Source organism: Protomyctophum parallelum (genome assembly GCF_964188405.1).
Source record: "Protomyctophum parallelum genome assembly, chromosome: 13".
In the NCBI taxonomy this organism is placed as follows: domain Eukaryota; kingdom Metazoa; phylum Chordata; class Actinopteri; order Myctophiformes; family Myctophidae; genus Protomyctophum; species Protomyctophum parallelum.
Window position 1 is genome coordinate 10,813,262 of NC_139708.1, and position 15,406 is coordinate 10,828,667.

The following is a 15,406-nucleotide window of genomic DNA, read 5'->3' on the forward strand; positions in this document are numbered from 1 at the left end:
GCCCAGCTCGACGCAGACGGCTCAGCTATACCGTTTTCCAACATGTAAGTGATCTCGGCATCTTGATGCTTTCGTTTCTCAACATTTACTCTGTAAAACCTTTGCCGGATAGGGAGAGCACCCTCGACCTCAATGTCATGCTCGATCAGGTGAGTTTGACCAGGGGTATCATTGAACAGGCATGGGAAAGCCCGGATAACCTCAGTCAAATCTGCTCTCTCTCTCCCTGGCAAATGATGTAACAAAGCATCCAGATTACCGAGTGTCTCAGAGTTTCTTAGCCGACCTTGTAACAATGCTGGGTCAACAGCAGGCAAACCGTCTTCTTCCTCATCCGCAACCGAATGAGGAGAAGTGATCACCGACGCTCTACTTGCTAAGCACGCAGCATGAACACCATCCACCTTCGACTGAGCATCAGGCGAAGCGGACGCACGATCATGATACGGCTTTAACAAGTTAACATGGCACAGTTGAGTGGATTTCCTCCGCAGAGGAGTGGAAATCGTATAGTTCAAGTCAGAAATTTTCTTGACTACAGTATAAGGACCTGAAAATTTGGCTTGGAATGGCGAGCCTATGATTGGCAACAATGCCAACACACGATCGCCAGGGCTGAAAACCCTCAGCTCTGTGCGCCTGTCATAAAGTTTCTTCATCTTACTTTGGGCACACTCTAACTTTTCTCTAGCTAGCTCTGCAGCTGCATAAAGTCGACGCCGGAAACCATTGACATAGTCTAGCAGGTTACGAGGAGCTTCAACACCTTTCCACTGGTCACTCAAAATGGCTAAAGGCCCCCGTACAGTGTGGCCAAAAACCAAGTCATTTGGGCTAAACCCAGTGCTCTCCTGTGTAACCTCCCTGGCTGCAAGCATCAACCAAGGCAAACCTTCTTCCCAATCCCCCTCCATTTGTGTGCAATAGGCACGCAGCAATGACTTCAATGTCTGATGGAACCGCTCCAATGCACCTTGACTCTGCGCATGATAAGCAGAGGCCAGGTTGTGCTTGACATTAAGCTGCTTCAGTACCTGTGAGAAGAGGTGAGAGGTGAAGTTGCTTCCCCTGTCACTCTGGATGACCTTGGGAATGCCGAAAATAGAAATGAACTGTGACAAGGCCTTCACAACTGACCTCGCTGTAATAGTGCGTAATGGATATGCTGCAGGGTAACGAGTAGTTTGACACATTACAGTGAGAAGATATACTGCACCAGATTTCGAGCGAGGAAGTGGGCCCACACAGTCAATGATCAAATGTTCAAAGGGTTTACTGATAGCTGGAATTGGCAACAGAGGAGCAGGTTTGAGGATCTGATTTGGTTTACTTGTTAACTGGCATGTGTGGCAAGTCTTGAGATGCGCCGCCACATCTCGCTTCAAACGCGGCCAGTAAAAATGCCTCAGCACCCGATCATAAGTTTTCCGGACACCAAGATGCCCTGACCCCTCATGTGCCAATTTCAAGACAGACTCACGAAAGTTAGCTGGCAACACAATTTGGAGAATGGGATCACCCACAAAACCCTCGCCATGTGGGACCCACTTCCTTACCAGCAACCCATCCTGAAGGAAGTAGCCACGGGCGCTGCTCTCTATCTCTGCATCAGTAACCACCTGATCCAGCAGACATTTGAGTGAGAGATCAGCCTGCTGCTCCACCCTCAGGTCATCCTGTGAGACTGACAAAGGAAAATCAGCTAAGGAAAACATTGGTCCTGAAAGTACATTTTTGTTTTTTCCTGTGGTACTTGCATTTGCATCAGACTGTGCACGCGCCATAGCACGTGTCACTGCACAAGCTGTGAACACTTCAGGAAACTCAGTTTCATTTTCATCAGGTTGAATTCTTACCAATGGCACTGAATCGACTATTAAAGGTGGTGGTACATCCGCCCACACACGTGCCCCAGCCAAACCATTACCCAGGATGACATTGACCCCTGCCACAGGTAAAGCGGGACGCACTGCCACGCCTGTCAGACCCTGGAAGAAATCGGAGTATAGCATGACGTTGTGAACAGGCACATGGAGGACAGTTAAACCCATCCCCAAAACAGGAATAGAGGACTCTGTAGCACTTTCTGCATTAAATGGCAACACTGATGCTTCAATAAACGTGTCAAAAGCTGCTGTGTCACGCAATATTGTTACTGGCACCTTGACATTGCTTCCTACCAGTGACACAAAGCCCTCACTGACAAACGGCCTATAGGATGCATCAACCTCAAGAATTTGACATGACCCATTGACTTCCCTGACCTGTACCTCCCCCATGCTTGATGCAGGCACAGCCATAGCCGCACCTTTTGCAGGGAAAGAGGTAGACTTTGACGTCTTCGCTTTTAGAGCGTAACAATCAATTTTCCAGTGCCCCTTCTTGTGACAGAAGTTGCATATTTTCTCCTCACGTGTGCCATGCTCAGGTTTCACCTCCAACACCGCCATGCCTGAACCACCAGGAGAGCCATTTTTGCCACGTGCGCCCTCACCACCATCATTACCAGCACGAGGCTGGCCAAAGGAGCGCCGATCTCCATTAGAGCGCTTGTGCGTCAGCACATACTCATCTGCCAAAGCAGCCGCTTCGGCAGCAGTTTCAACTCTCCGGTCACTGATGTGGTTGGCAATGTGCTCAGGCAAGGTGTTCTTAAACTGCTCAAGGACTATCAGGTTACACAACCCATCGTAATCCCCCACATCTAATGCGGCACACCAGCGAGCAAAATAGCATGACAAGTCACGTGCAAACTCTAGATGAGTCTTGTTGTCAGTTTTCCGCCATGTGCGGAAACGCTTGCGGTAGGCTTCTGGAACGAGTTCGAACGCCTTTAGCACCGCTGACTTAACCTTGGAATAACTTTGACTGTCCGCAGGGCTAAGACAGGAATAGGCCTCCTGCGCCCTGCCTGTTAATACACATTGGAGCATTAACGTGCGGGCAGACTCTGGCCAATGACGAACCTCGGCTACTCGCTCAAACATGGAAAAGAAAGTCTCTGGGTCTTTTTCATTAAATTTGGGCACAAGGCGCAAATTGCCGAAAATGTCAAACTCACGGTCTTGAGAACCCAAGGCCGTTGCCCTACTACTGGACACCCCAGCCTGATCAGCTGAGAGTTTGCCTTCCTTTATTAACTCAAGTTTGCTTTTTTCCACCTCAATCCTAGACTGCTCTACCCGCAGCCGCAGTACCTCTGACTGTGACTGTGACTTCAGCCTCTGCTGCTCTGTCTGCAGGATAATCAACTCCTTTTGTTGCTCAAATGTGAGAAGCTGGCCAGTGGGTAGGATAGGCTGACTAACCACCACCTCAGAGGACTCCTCTAGGATCCCCGTAGCTATCAAATTGGCTACCAAAAGTGATCTTATTTTAGTGTCCTTTATCCTTCTGTCCTGGATATCAATTTTGTAATAATCCGCCACTCTAAGCAGCTGGTCCTTACACAAACTACCTAGAGTTTCCTCACATGGAGTCTCAATAAACTCTTCAGCAGTAGCCATTTTTCAAGGCAAAAACAAGTAACAAGTTTTTTTTTTTTTTTTTTTAAACACCAATCTACAAAGTAGTTTTTCTTTTTTTTTTTTTTTTTTTTTAATTAATTTGTTTTTTTTTTAAATAGAAAACAAAATTCCAAATTGGAACAAACGTTCCCTCCTTGCCAATTTAGGACAGGTGGAACAGGTGCACCTACAGGAGCGGTGTTCCCCCTACTTAAACTGCCTAACCAAAAACCAAACTACCATAACTTGCCCTAGTCTTCAGTGGGCCTCCCGAGTTCCCCTGCCAACACTGGGCATCTCAGGGGTACCACCCTATCCCAGCTTGTGTGGGACAGCAATCTATTAAACCCAAAACAACACAAACAAAAATCAAACAAACAGATCCCATATGGGGAAACGCCGCTGACCTACAAGGGTGGGGAACACCTCCCCTCAGATTGTCTAGACCCACCTGCAACACCTGCCCTAATTACCACCATAAGTGGCAACTAATTGACAGCACAAAACAAAATTTAAATAATTGTATTTAACCAAACTGATAAATCAATTACTCAAAATTGTTAACAAAACAAAATGTTAATTAAATTGCTCCTCAAATTACTCAAAATAAGTTGTAATTTAAACAAAGTGTTACTCAAATGATTCAAAACAAATTGTAATTTAAACAAAGTGTTACTCAATTAGTTAATTAGTTACTCAAAACAATTGTTACTCAAACACCACTATGCACCTCCTCAACAATGCTGTGACTAAAGTTGCCAATGTAGGCTTCAAACAATACAGGAAAGTACTTTTACCTGTTCGCAGAGTCACAGCCAACCCGAGTTGCTTTAAGTGGCCGCGAGCCCCCAATCTGTCATAACCCGGCCCGTTGGGCCATGACAAATTGAGGAGGACACAGAGCAGTGTTCAAAATAACAATAATTTATTTGTAAGAGAACTAATAATAACTTAATATAAAGTATAATGCTTACAGAATGTATGAGATGTGGAAGTCAGTAAGATCAGTGGTGTCAGTGTGGATGTGTGGTTAATATGGTGAAGGTGTGTTGTAGTGTGCAAATCAAACAGTGAGGAGCAACAAACAGAAAGGTGCTGTCATCTGGAGTAGGACCAAGAGAATGGCTGGCAAGCCCTCTTTTATAGGGTTTCAGGAGCACTGATCAGGTGCTCCTAATGCACCTAATGAGAAGTCTCAAGTGGGCCGACGCCCACATGATCTGTGGGAGAAACACAGACAGGGCAGTACACCATATACACAGCATAGGCCCTGCAGGCCAGGCCAAGGGGCCGTGACAATAGGCTACTAATCAAAATCAAGTAACGAATCTAGTAACTAAAGTTTTCAAATAAGTGGAGTAAAAGTACAACATTTGGATCTGAGATGTATAGTGGATTAGAAGTCAAATAATTTAAAATTTGGAAATACTTAAATTAAGTACAAATACCTCAAATAACTTAGTTACTTCCCACCACTGCTGGAAACGCTCTTCCTGCTCCTATAGTGTTCTATCCAGACCTCCTGATCCCTGGCTGCTCCTATAGTGTTCTATCCAGACCTCCTGATCCCTGGTTGCTCCTATAGTGTTCTATCCAGACCTCCTGATCCCTGGTTGCTCCTATAGTGTTCTATCCAGACCTCCTGATCCCTGGTTGCTCCTATAGTGTTCTATCCAGACCTCCAGATCCCTGGCTGCTCCTATAGTGTTCTATCCAGACCTCCTGATCCCTGGTTGCTCCTATAGTGTTCTATCCAGACCTCCTGATCCCTGGTTGCTCCTATAGTGTTCTATCCAGACCTCCAGATCCCTGGCTGCTCCTATAGTGTTCTATCCAGACCTCCTGATCCCTGGTTGCTCCTATAGTGTTCTATCCAGACCTCCTGATCCCTGGCTGCTCCTATAGTGTTCTATCCAGACCTCCAGATCCCTGGTTGCTCCTATAGTGTTCTATCCAGACCTCCAGATCCCTGGCTGCTCCTATAGTGTTCTATCCAGACCTCCTGATCCCTGGTTGCTCCTATAGTGTTCTATCCAGACCTCCTGATCCCTGGTTGCTCCTATAGTGTTCTATCCAGACCTCCTGATCCCTGGCTGCTCCTATAGTGTTCTATCCAGACCTCCTGATCCCTGGTTGCTCCTATAGTGTTCTATCCAGACCTCCTGATCCCTGGCTGCTCCTATAGTGTTCTATCCAGACCTCCTGATCCCTGGTTGCTCCTATAGTGTTCTATCCAGACCTCCTGATCCCTGGTTGCTCCTATAGTGTTCTATCCAGACCTCCTGATCCCTGGCTGCTCCTATAGTGTTCTATCCAGACCTCCTGATCCCTGGCTGCTCCTATAGTGTTCTATCCAGACCTCCTGATCCCTGGTTGCTCCTATAGTGTTCTATCCAGACCTCCTGATCCCTGGCTGCTCCTATAGTGTTCTATCCAGACCTCCTGATCCCTGGCTGCTCCTATAGTGTTCTATCCAGACCTCCAGATCCCTGGCTGCTCCTATAGTGTTCTATCCAGACCTCCAGATCCCTGGCTGCTCCTATAGTGTTCTATCCAGACCTCCAGATCCCTGGCTGCTCCTATAGTGTTCTATCCAGACCTCCAGATCCCTGGTTGCTCCTATAGTGTTCTATCCAGACATCCAGATCCCTGGCTGCTCCTGGGATCAGCTCGCTCTGCTAAGTGCCCCAGAATGATGTCCCAGATTATTTTAGGCGTTTTACTCTCGTGTCAAACTATACACCTCCCTAGGGCTGGAAGAATCCTCGTTGACTGATTAATTTCAGTGGAAATAATTGGGATTCATGATTTGAAAAGTGTTTTTTATAATGTTTTTTTGCATTATATATATATATATATATATATATATATATATATATATACTATAGAGCGGAGCCTGTTGGGCACTGGCTTACTTGGAACAATGCAAGTTGGTAATGAATGCCCCACCCAGGTATTGTGTCCCTTTTATGATGATGAGATGATGAGATATACTTTATTAGTCTCCCGAGGAAGAAATTTGTCTTAGACAAAGGGCCCGCATGCAAGCGTAGCCCTTATGTCCATGTCGCCGCAGTGCAGCGCCAAATACATCTTTCTTGCATCATAGAAAAAGAAAGTAAGAAAAAGAAGGATGGGGGGTGGGGGGGAGGGGGAGAAGCATGGAATGGGTGAGGGGTATTGACAGAGAGGCAGAGAGGGGGGGGGGGGGGGGGGAGGGATGGAGACATCATATCACATACAGTTGCATTGTGTAGGCACGGAACTTGGGAGGGGGGGTGGGGGGGAGGGGGAGGCATGGAATGGGTGAGGGGTATTGACAGAGAGGGGGGGGGGAGGGATGGAGACATCATATCACATACAGTTGCATTGTGTAGGCACGGAACTTGGGAGGTGGGGTGGGGGGTTGGATTTTTGGATGTGCAACAAATAAAAAAACTCTGATCCTCACACAACGCCTCAGTAGGAGGCCCATATATGGAGTTCTTTGTCAGGCATGCCCAAATATGGAGTCTATGCAGAAGTCAGAATGATGTCAGACCAGCTCCATATATGGACACTGGGCAGGGGGCCAGGGGCCCTGTCCAGATCCCGGGCAGAGGCCTTTTTGGGGCGGTTCTGGACAACCGTGGGTCCGACCGACTCGACACCGGGCACTGCACTCCCTGTGGGGGTGTGGAACGCAGGTGTCGAATTTGGGTGAACGGTTCTCGAGTTACGTGGATTACAGAAGTACAAACACACACACACACACACACACACACACACACACACACACACACACACACACACACACACACACACACACACACACACACACACAGAGTGCATATAGTTAGATATACTACAGTAGACTGGTGGTGCTTGGCTGTAGAGGTGGAGTGCTGTAACCCCTCCACCTCCCAGCACACTACTTTTGGATGTATTGGCGAAAGGAGGAGATCAACGTCAATGCAAATTGGTGAAGCAGCAAGCAGCAGCTCGACAACACTGGTAGGCTGCAGGTTTTAATTGTATTTTTTATTTTATTTTCTCGAGGGTGGGTTGTTGTTGTCGGTAAAGCAAAATAATGCAAAAATGATCTAACGAGTTACTTTTCTCAGAAAGTAATCTTGTAACGTAATGGGATTATTTTTAATGGCAGTAATCCGGTAAACTAACGAAGTTACTTTAGAAATTAACGTTACCCAACACAGGTTAAACGTGACTGAAGCTCAGCCATTGTGTCTGACTTCAGTGTGGTCACGGTCCCATGCAGGTTTTTCTCATAACGATCCATTTCACACAGTGCTGGATGGAGGCTTCTTCCACCACGGCCCCCCGGAGCGGAGCTCGGAGCCACACTATTGACTCTGATGAGGCTTTCTTCTGAGACGCAGCCGTTGAACTGTTTGTCAGTTAATGCAGGGGGAGGTTCGGTTTTATATAGACCGACTCCATCGATCCTGGAGTTTCTTTGTCCGTGGTTTAGAGTAAACAAGCCCTAATCGACGGAGAAACATTTCTGCACTCGCACTCAGTGGTGGACAGGAACGAAGTACATTTTGCTTGAGTGCTGTACTCAATTTCATTTTTTTGTGTTTTGGTCAAATCACACTCACACTACAGCGTCAGAGAAAAGCATGAATGAGGTTTCCACCCGCCATATTTGGTATTGTTTGGATACCAAATATTGTATTTTTATGAATGAATGAATGAAGGAATGAATGTTGATGGGCTTGTAGAAAGCTATTTTTGACAGATGTTCGCAACAGAACAGGGACACTATAGGGTTCAACTTAAAGGAGCGCTTCCCCCATTTTCAACCTCATCTTCGTCTAATTCTTCCTCACTACAATTTCCATCTACTCTGTGTCTCATTGGTGGGCTGTGGAAAGTTCCGAAACCTGCCCACCTATGACATCATCAACGGGCATTCCAAGTGAATGGAAATGACATCCTTTCTCTTCCTAGAAAGTTAGCATGCTGACATAGAAGCCATTATGCTTACATTAGGTAGTGATATGTGTTGGTTAAAACAAAAGGTGTTTTGTTAAAATGTTAAAGCACTATATCCTAATACTAATCATTTCTATAGACATAGGGCTATATCTTGCGCCACCCCTTAACCCTAATCCCTAAACTTATTTGCCATTTTTTACTATTTAAAAAAACCTTTTAAAATAGTTCAAATAGCTGATCTGCAAGCTAGTTGAACTATTTTAAAATGATTTTCAAAATAGTAAAAAACGGCAAATAAGTTTAGGGATAAAGGATAAGGGTGGCGCAAGATGGAGCCCATAGAGTGTTTGTTCAATAACAGGGGTCTCCCTAGCCTCGGGACTGCAGGCATTTTGTTATTAAAAGGAGAACAAAAAGCCTGGGCATGCGAGTCAGGAACTAAACTGGTCTAAACTAAACTGTCCACAGCCATCCTCTTAGTTGAGACACAGACCGACTAGACAGAAATGGTGGCTTCTCACAATGATCATCAGTTGAGGACCAATTACATGAAGACAGCTTGGGGGGGGGTATCTTGCCATGTGATTGACAGCTCAAATGGAGTTTGTCGGCGGGCGTGCAGCCTTTGACACGTACCATTGTGTACCTCTGCTCTCTCAATTACAGGCTTGGTTCCACGACCACAACAGTGGTCCGGAACACGCGTTACCAAAAGTTTTATTTTTTAACACTGAGGGACATTATTTTCGCTGGCATGTGGAAACCTTGTATGTCCAACAACCCTTGCATTTGTATTATTATTATTATTATTATTATTATTATTATTATTATTATTATTATTATTATTATTATTATTATTATTATTATTATTATTATTATTATTATTATTATTAGGAGTTTCTGGGAGTTTCTCCACATTTAGCTCTGATTCTGGATGGTTCATGATATTTATTGTATTTAACCTTTATAAAACACATTGAAACTGAGTCTCTTTTGCAAGTGATATATGCATTATAGCAAGCACAGGATCCGAAATTTGGCCCTAAGCCATTCACTCACAAGTCCATTTGGTTCTATTTGCACAATCTCAGAGTTAAATGAACACGGATTATACAGGCTAGATTGAGGTAAAAATCCCTTGGCATACAGTACTGCATATCAAACTGGGAGTCCCTTAAAATGGAGGGAAAAGTGTTGAGAGGGAAACTTTAACTATAGCTTGTAGCGGTGGGCTTGTGAACTAACGTTAAGGTGGGAAGGTAATCCTGACTGACTGCTAATCACTCTCTGCCTTCACCACCTCAGTGTAACCAAGGATGAAATGAGCTATACACTTAACCAGTCAGGATCATTTTAGGACCATGCAAATGTTTGTACGACAATTAAACATCAACTAATGCATTTTGTAATCATGACAGCCCTATTTTTGTTTTGTTTGTCTGTCAACAGGACACTACATGAAGGAGAACTTCATGCGGTCTCAGTCGCAGGACATTCACAACTACATCTCGTCAGGCTACGTCACGCTGGGGCGTGGACACTTGAAAGGTACATTTCAGCCCATCACATCCAATCAGTTTGACTTTAGTTTTTAAGTTTACTTCTGTTTGCCTTTTAGGACCATTTCAGAACCATCTTAGGACCATTTTAGGACCATCTTTTAGTTCCGTTTTGCCGTTTAGGGCCATTAGGCCACGATGACTCAACTTTCAGCTTGGCCTTCCTATTTTGGGCCATTGGGTCATTACAAGCAGAAGTAGTGAAAATAACAATGTATAGTTATTATGTTTGTCTCAAGCTCCTAATACTTTTCATAAGTTCAATATTTATAAACCCCACTTAACCGCTTTCAACCTATTGAGCATGCCGTTATAGGCAAATGGCAAACCTTTTAAAAAATGAACAGTGAACCTACACTAATACTATACTATACTATACTATACTATACTATACTATACTATACTATACTATACTATACTATACTATACTGTACCGTACCGTACCGTACCGTACCGTACCGTACCGTACCGTACCGTACCGTACCGTGATCAGAAACAGTTTTATTACCACAGGTTTGCAGTTGTAAATCAGTTGGTTATATTTATTATTTTTTTGTGCACAATCCACAAAAAATGAGGAAAGTCTGTGTGTCAAAGGAAAGTGTTCCAGGTCAGGCCTTGTTCAGTATTATAGTCTGATGTCACCCAGGTAGAAGCTGCTCAGAAACCTGGTGGTCTTGCCTATGATACCGCAGTAGACATCCTTGCCCGTCCGCGGTCAAAGAAGCGGGGTGAACAAACTGGTGGTTGTGGCTTTACATACACACTGTTTCCTGTACAGCTCCTGTAGGGAGGGGAGCCCTATACTATTATGCGTTCAGCAGTCCCCTCAACCCACCGTGGGTTTTCCTTGGCAAGTGAAGCAGTACAATGAGGTCTACAAAAGGCATTCATTTTTGAAAAAAAAGAAAAAATAGAGATGAGATGCGATGAGATACAAGGTTTTCTGCCGTTTTTCTTCAGTGTGGCTTGCGTGTGCTTTTCCCCTCTTGTTCATAAGCAGCTAGTGGTGACGGTGGATTCACAAGGCGATGGCGCTAAAATAATTTGTTTTTGTGAAACAATCATTCCATCATGGAGCTATGATTGACAGATTAATTTATTTGCTACAAAGCATATAAGTGTTGTGTGCTGTACTGCATTGTTCCTCATGAGTGCTCACGCACTGAGCCACAGTAGCTTCATGTTGATCAAATAGCCTCGTATATGGAGCGCCATTATCAAATCATTCTAGTTCTTTGAGGAACTGAGAATATATATATGTATATGTATATGTATATGTATATGTATATGTATATATACATATCCAGTATATATACAACTATCAGTCCTATATCCCGGTTAGGGTAACAGCCATAATTTTGTTCATGCTATTTCTCCCTTTCTGCATGTTTATTAGTTCGTGTTTGTGTATCCAATTGCCATCATCTCCTTATATAAAAACTCATGAACTGCCATCACTGTGTAATCTCTGAATCCATATATAAAAAGTTAACTATTTCATCTCTGCATGGGGTAACAATGTTGAGGTACAGAAATGTGTTATGGCCGACCAAAATATCACATTTTTGTACCACCCATTTGTTGTTGTACAAAGTTTGAGTAGATGGGAATCAAATAATTAACAACTGATCTGTAAAAGGTAAGATAATTATTTGTTAATAGTTTATACGGCTACGTTATTGGGACACTATTCTAAAGTACTCCTCATTTACTAACATGAGTAAATGAAGAATAATTGCGACTTTAGACTAACATGTATAAAGTATTAACAAATACTTATTTAGCCATTATGTAGCCTAAGTGATTTACTAATAGCTTGTTCATAATCTATTAAATGTGTATAAAGGGCATACAATTCATAGTTTGTGAGTGATCTATTAGCTATCTAAGACATTAAACTATTAAAACACATTTTCACAAGCCACCAATAACTCATTAACTAATAGTGTGAGTAATCTATTAACTATATATTTGTCATATTTATAACTACTTTATTAACTGTTAACAAATATGTAACAATACATTAACAACTCATCATGGTTTATAAACAATCTATAAAATGATTATAAGGCATTGTTATTATCCTTAACTATTAACAAATGCTTATAAGACTGTGTCATTAATAACTCATCAACTAAAAGTTTGTAAATGCTCTATTAACTACTTATAACAAATTATTATTGCTACCTTTTAATTTAATAATACCATATTATCAATGTTATCAACCAATAATCACCAGTAGTATAGAGCGTCACAGTCCCTCCCCCTTTCAGAACAACGAGTGGCCCAGGAAATAAATCCCAATACATTTTTCCCATAGTCATTTCTTAAAGTATTTATTTAAAGACGGTTACGCCGCGGACAAAGCCAACTCGGATCGTGACAAATCATGACAATGAACACAATGTTTTGGGCCGATCAAATAATTTATAAGAAGAAAAACAAAACAAATAGTGTTGTCTCCTGCCTTTTTTTCTTCTTTCTAATGATTTGATCGGCCCAAAATATTGTGTTCATTGTCATGATTTGTCACGATCCGAGTTGGCTTTGTCCGCGGCGTAACCGTCTTTAAATAAATACTTTAAGAAATGCCTATGAGGAAAATTAACGGCGATTTCTTTTCCGGGTCTCTCGAGGGGGCGGGACTGCGACGCTCTATAGGTTAATCTTATCCATCGACCTAGGCCTATAATGGGAGCCTACTGGCTGCCATTAGGAAACAGAAGTGAAACTGATTTACATGGCTGGTTAAAACTGATATGAGGTTAGGGGACTTACATGGCTGGTTACAACTGATATGCGGTTAGGGGACTTACATGGCTTGTTAAAACTGATATGAGGTTAGGGGACTTACATGGCTGGTTAAAACTGATATGAGGTTAGGGGACTTACATGGCTAGTTACAACTGCTATGAGGTTAGGGGACTTACATGGCTGGTTAAAACTGATATGAGGTTAGGGGACTTACATGGCTGGTTAAAACTGATATGAGGTTAGGGGACTTACATGGTTGGTTAAGATTGATATGAGGTTAGGGGACTTACGTGGCCGGTTAAAACTGATATGAGGTTAGGGGATTTACGTGGCCGGTTAAGACTGATATGAGGTTAGGGGACTTATGTGGCCGGTTAAAACTGATATGAGGTTACATGGCTGGTTACAACTGATATGAGGTTAGGGGACTTACGTGGCCGGTTAAAACTGATATGAGGTTAGGGGACTTACGTGGCCGGTTAAAACTGATATGAGGTTAGGGGACTTACATGGCTTGTTAAAACTGATATGAGGTTAGGGGACTTACATGGCTGGTTAAAACTGATATGAGGTTAGGGGACTTACATGGCTAGTTACAACTGCTATGAGGTTAGGGGACTTACATGGCTGGTTAAAACTGATATGAGGTTAGGGGACTTACATGGCTGGTTAAAACTGATATGAGGTTAGGGGACTTACATGGTTGGTTAAGATTGATATGAGGTTAGGGGACTTACGTGGCCGGTTAAAACTGATATGAGGTTAGGGGATTTACGTGGCCATGGTTAAGACTGATATGAGGTTAGGGGACTTACGTGGCCGGTTAAAACTGATATGAGGTTACATGGCTGGTTACAACTGATATGAGGTTAGGGGACTTACGTGGCCGGTTAAAACTGATATGAGTTTAGGGGACTTACGTGGCCGGTTAAAACTGATATGAGGTTAGGGGACTTACGTGGCCGGTTTAGACTGAGGTTAGGGTTTATAGTTAGGGATATAATTAGTTGGACAACGTGACCATGTGTCAGACATCTCCCCGTTTCCTAATTGCAGCCCAGTATACATGCAGTAGGTCGATAAGATCGTCTTGATAAGTAACCTACTAATCTGCTAAATATGCTTAAAATGACTATTGCACTGAATGACATTGATGAAGCACAAAATCCACACAAAAGTGCTTCGTGTTTTTAAATATTTGTGTACAATATATTGCCCATTTATACAGTATATGTTGCTGTAAACACTACAACACAATTATGCCATGTGTTCACTTATTTCTTAGGATGAATTTCAACATTCAAAAAATACTTTTGTCATTAATATTTTAGCTTGGGCAGTTATACTGAATGACATTTTGACTACATCAATATATCAAATGAATAGTTTGCAGTACAAATATGTCTGGGTCAAAAGAAGGGTATGAGTTGAGTCATTTAATATTATATTTATATATGTTTTCCTCTTTTTTTTGTCTCATCTTTGACTGATATAGAAGAACCTACTAAAAGACGTGCTCCCGGCTTAAAAGGTATAACATATAGTAGGGGATATTATTGTAAACAAAAATAGCCAAATCGATACGCGGCAGATAAAAGCATGACATTTGATACAGATGTCCCTTGGGTCATCCTAAAACCTCCTGCAATGGGTGCCCAAACAAATCTTAAACAGGAAGTGAGTTATGGACTAAATTCAAAATGGCCGCCTAAAGCAGTTGATACAAAAGAAGGGTCATAAAAGTGTATCATTTGTTATGTACTTTGAGTGGAAGCCTCTGGCAAGAGTGTCCATAAAAGTGTCCACAAATCAGCGACTTTAATCTGTCCATATTTTTCAGAAGATGGTAGAGATTGCATAGCTTTCAGGCTTCTGAACCAAAAGCCAGATCACTTCCTGTTAAAGATCTTTTTGGGCACCCCTTCTAGGATGTCTTAGGGTGACCCAAGGGACATGCATGCCAATTTCAAGTTTATGTAGCCATTTAGGATTTTGTCCATAACTCACTTGAAGGATGACCCAAGGGACATGTATTACATGTAATGCTTTAATCCGCCGCGTAACGATTTTGACGATAATAACCCCTACTAATAGGTGTTCGAGCAAACTAAAGCATGGCTATCAAAAGGTTCCTTCTCCGTAAAATGTCTCATTTGTCTATAGGGAAAGATAGTGGAGCACTTGTTTTTATGTTAGTCATTTATCGTGTAATGTGTTTTTAAATATTAACTGTTGCTTGAGGACCCACAATGGAAATTAGTCTTAGGACTGCACTGTGCGTATCGTTGAACTTGAGAACTCTTATTGCATTTCAAATTAATCAAATGGGCTCTCGTTTGTCTCCACAGCCCAGCTCTCTGTGGACGATCTGGGCCAAATGTCCTGGGAGGGTGACCTGGACATTCCAATCTCCTACAGTACGTAAAGCATGATGATATCCACCACACACTGCTTCGTAATGTGTTCTGCAGGAGGAGCTCAGCAGCACACTGCACCACCGCACCACTTTCTGTTCACATCTGATAAGAGGTGGGGAAATATGCCATGTGTCCCACATCATAGCCTGGGCCCGCAGAGTGGCTCGGGCTGATATAGGGACGTGACAGTCACTGCTGCGTAGGTCTCAAAAGGGGTATGATGTAT

The 15,406-nt window shown here is 43.0% G+C and overlaps 1 protein-coding gene across 1 annotated transcript in view; it reads left to right on the plus strand.

The window, feature by feature from the left end:
* Positions 1–15,406, plus strand: part of LOC310868474 (shisa family member 6) — a gene marked incomplete at both ends in the record, with an annotated part of 127,459 nt that overhangs the window by 33,302 nt on the left and 78,751 nt on the right. The window contains 2 exons of the mRNA XM_083778932.1: positions 9,897–9,995; positions 15,112–15,180. Of these exons, the coding sequence (XP_083635058.1) occupies positions 9,897–9,995; positions 15,112–15,180 (168 nt within the window). The remainder of the gene's footprint in view (positions 1–9,896; positions 9,996–15,111; positions 15,181–15,406) is intronic.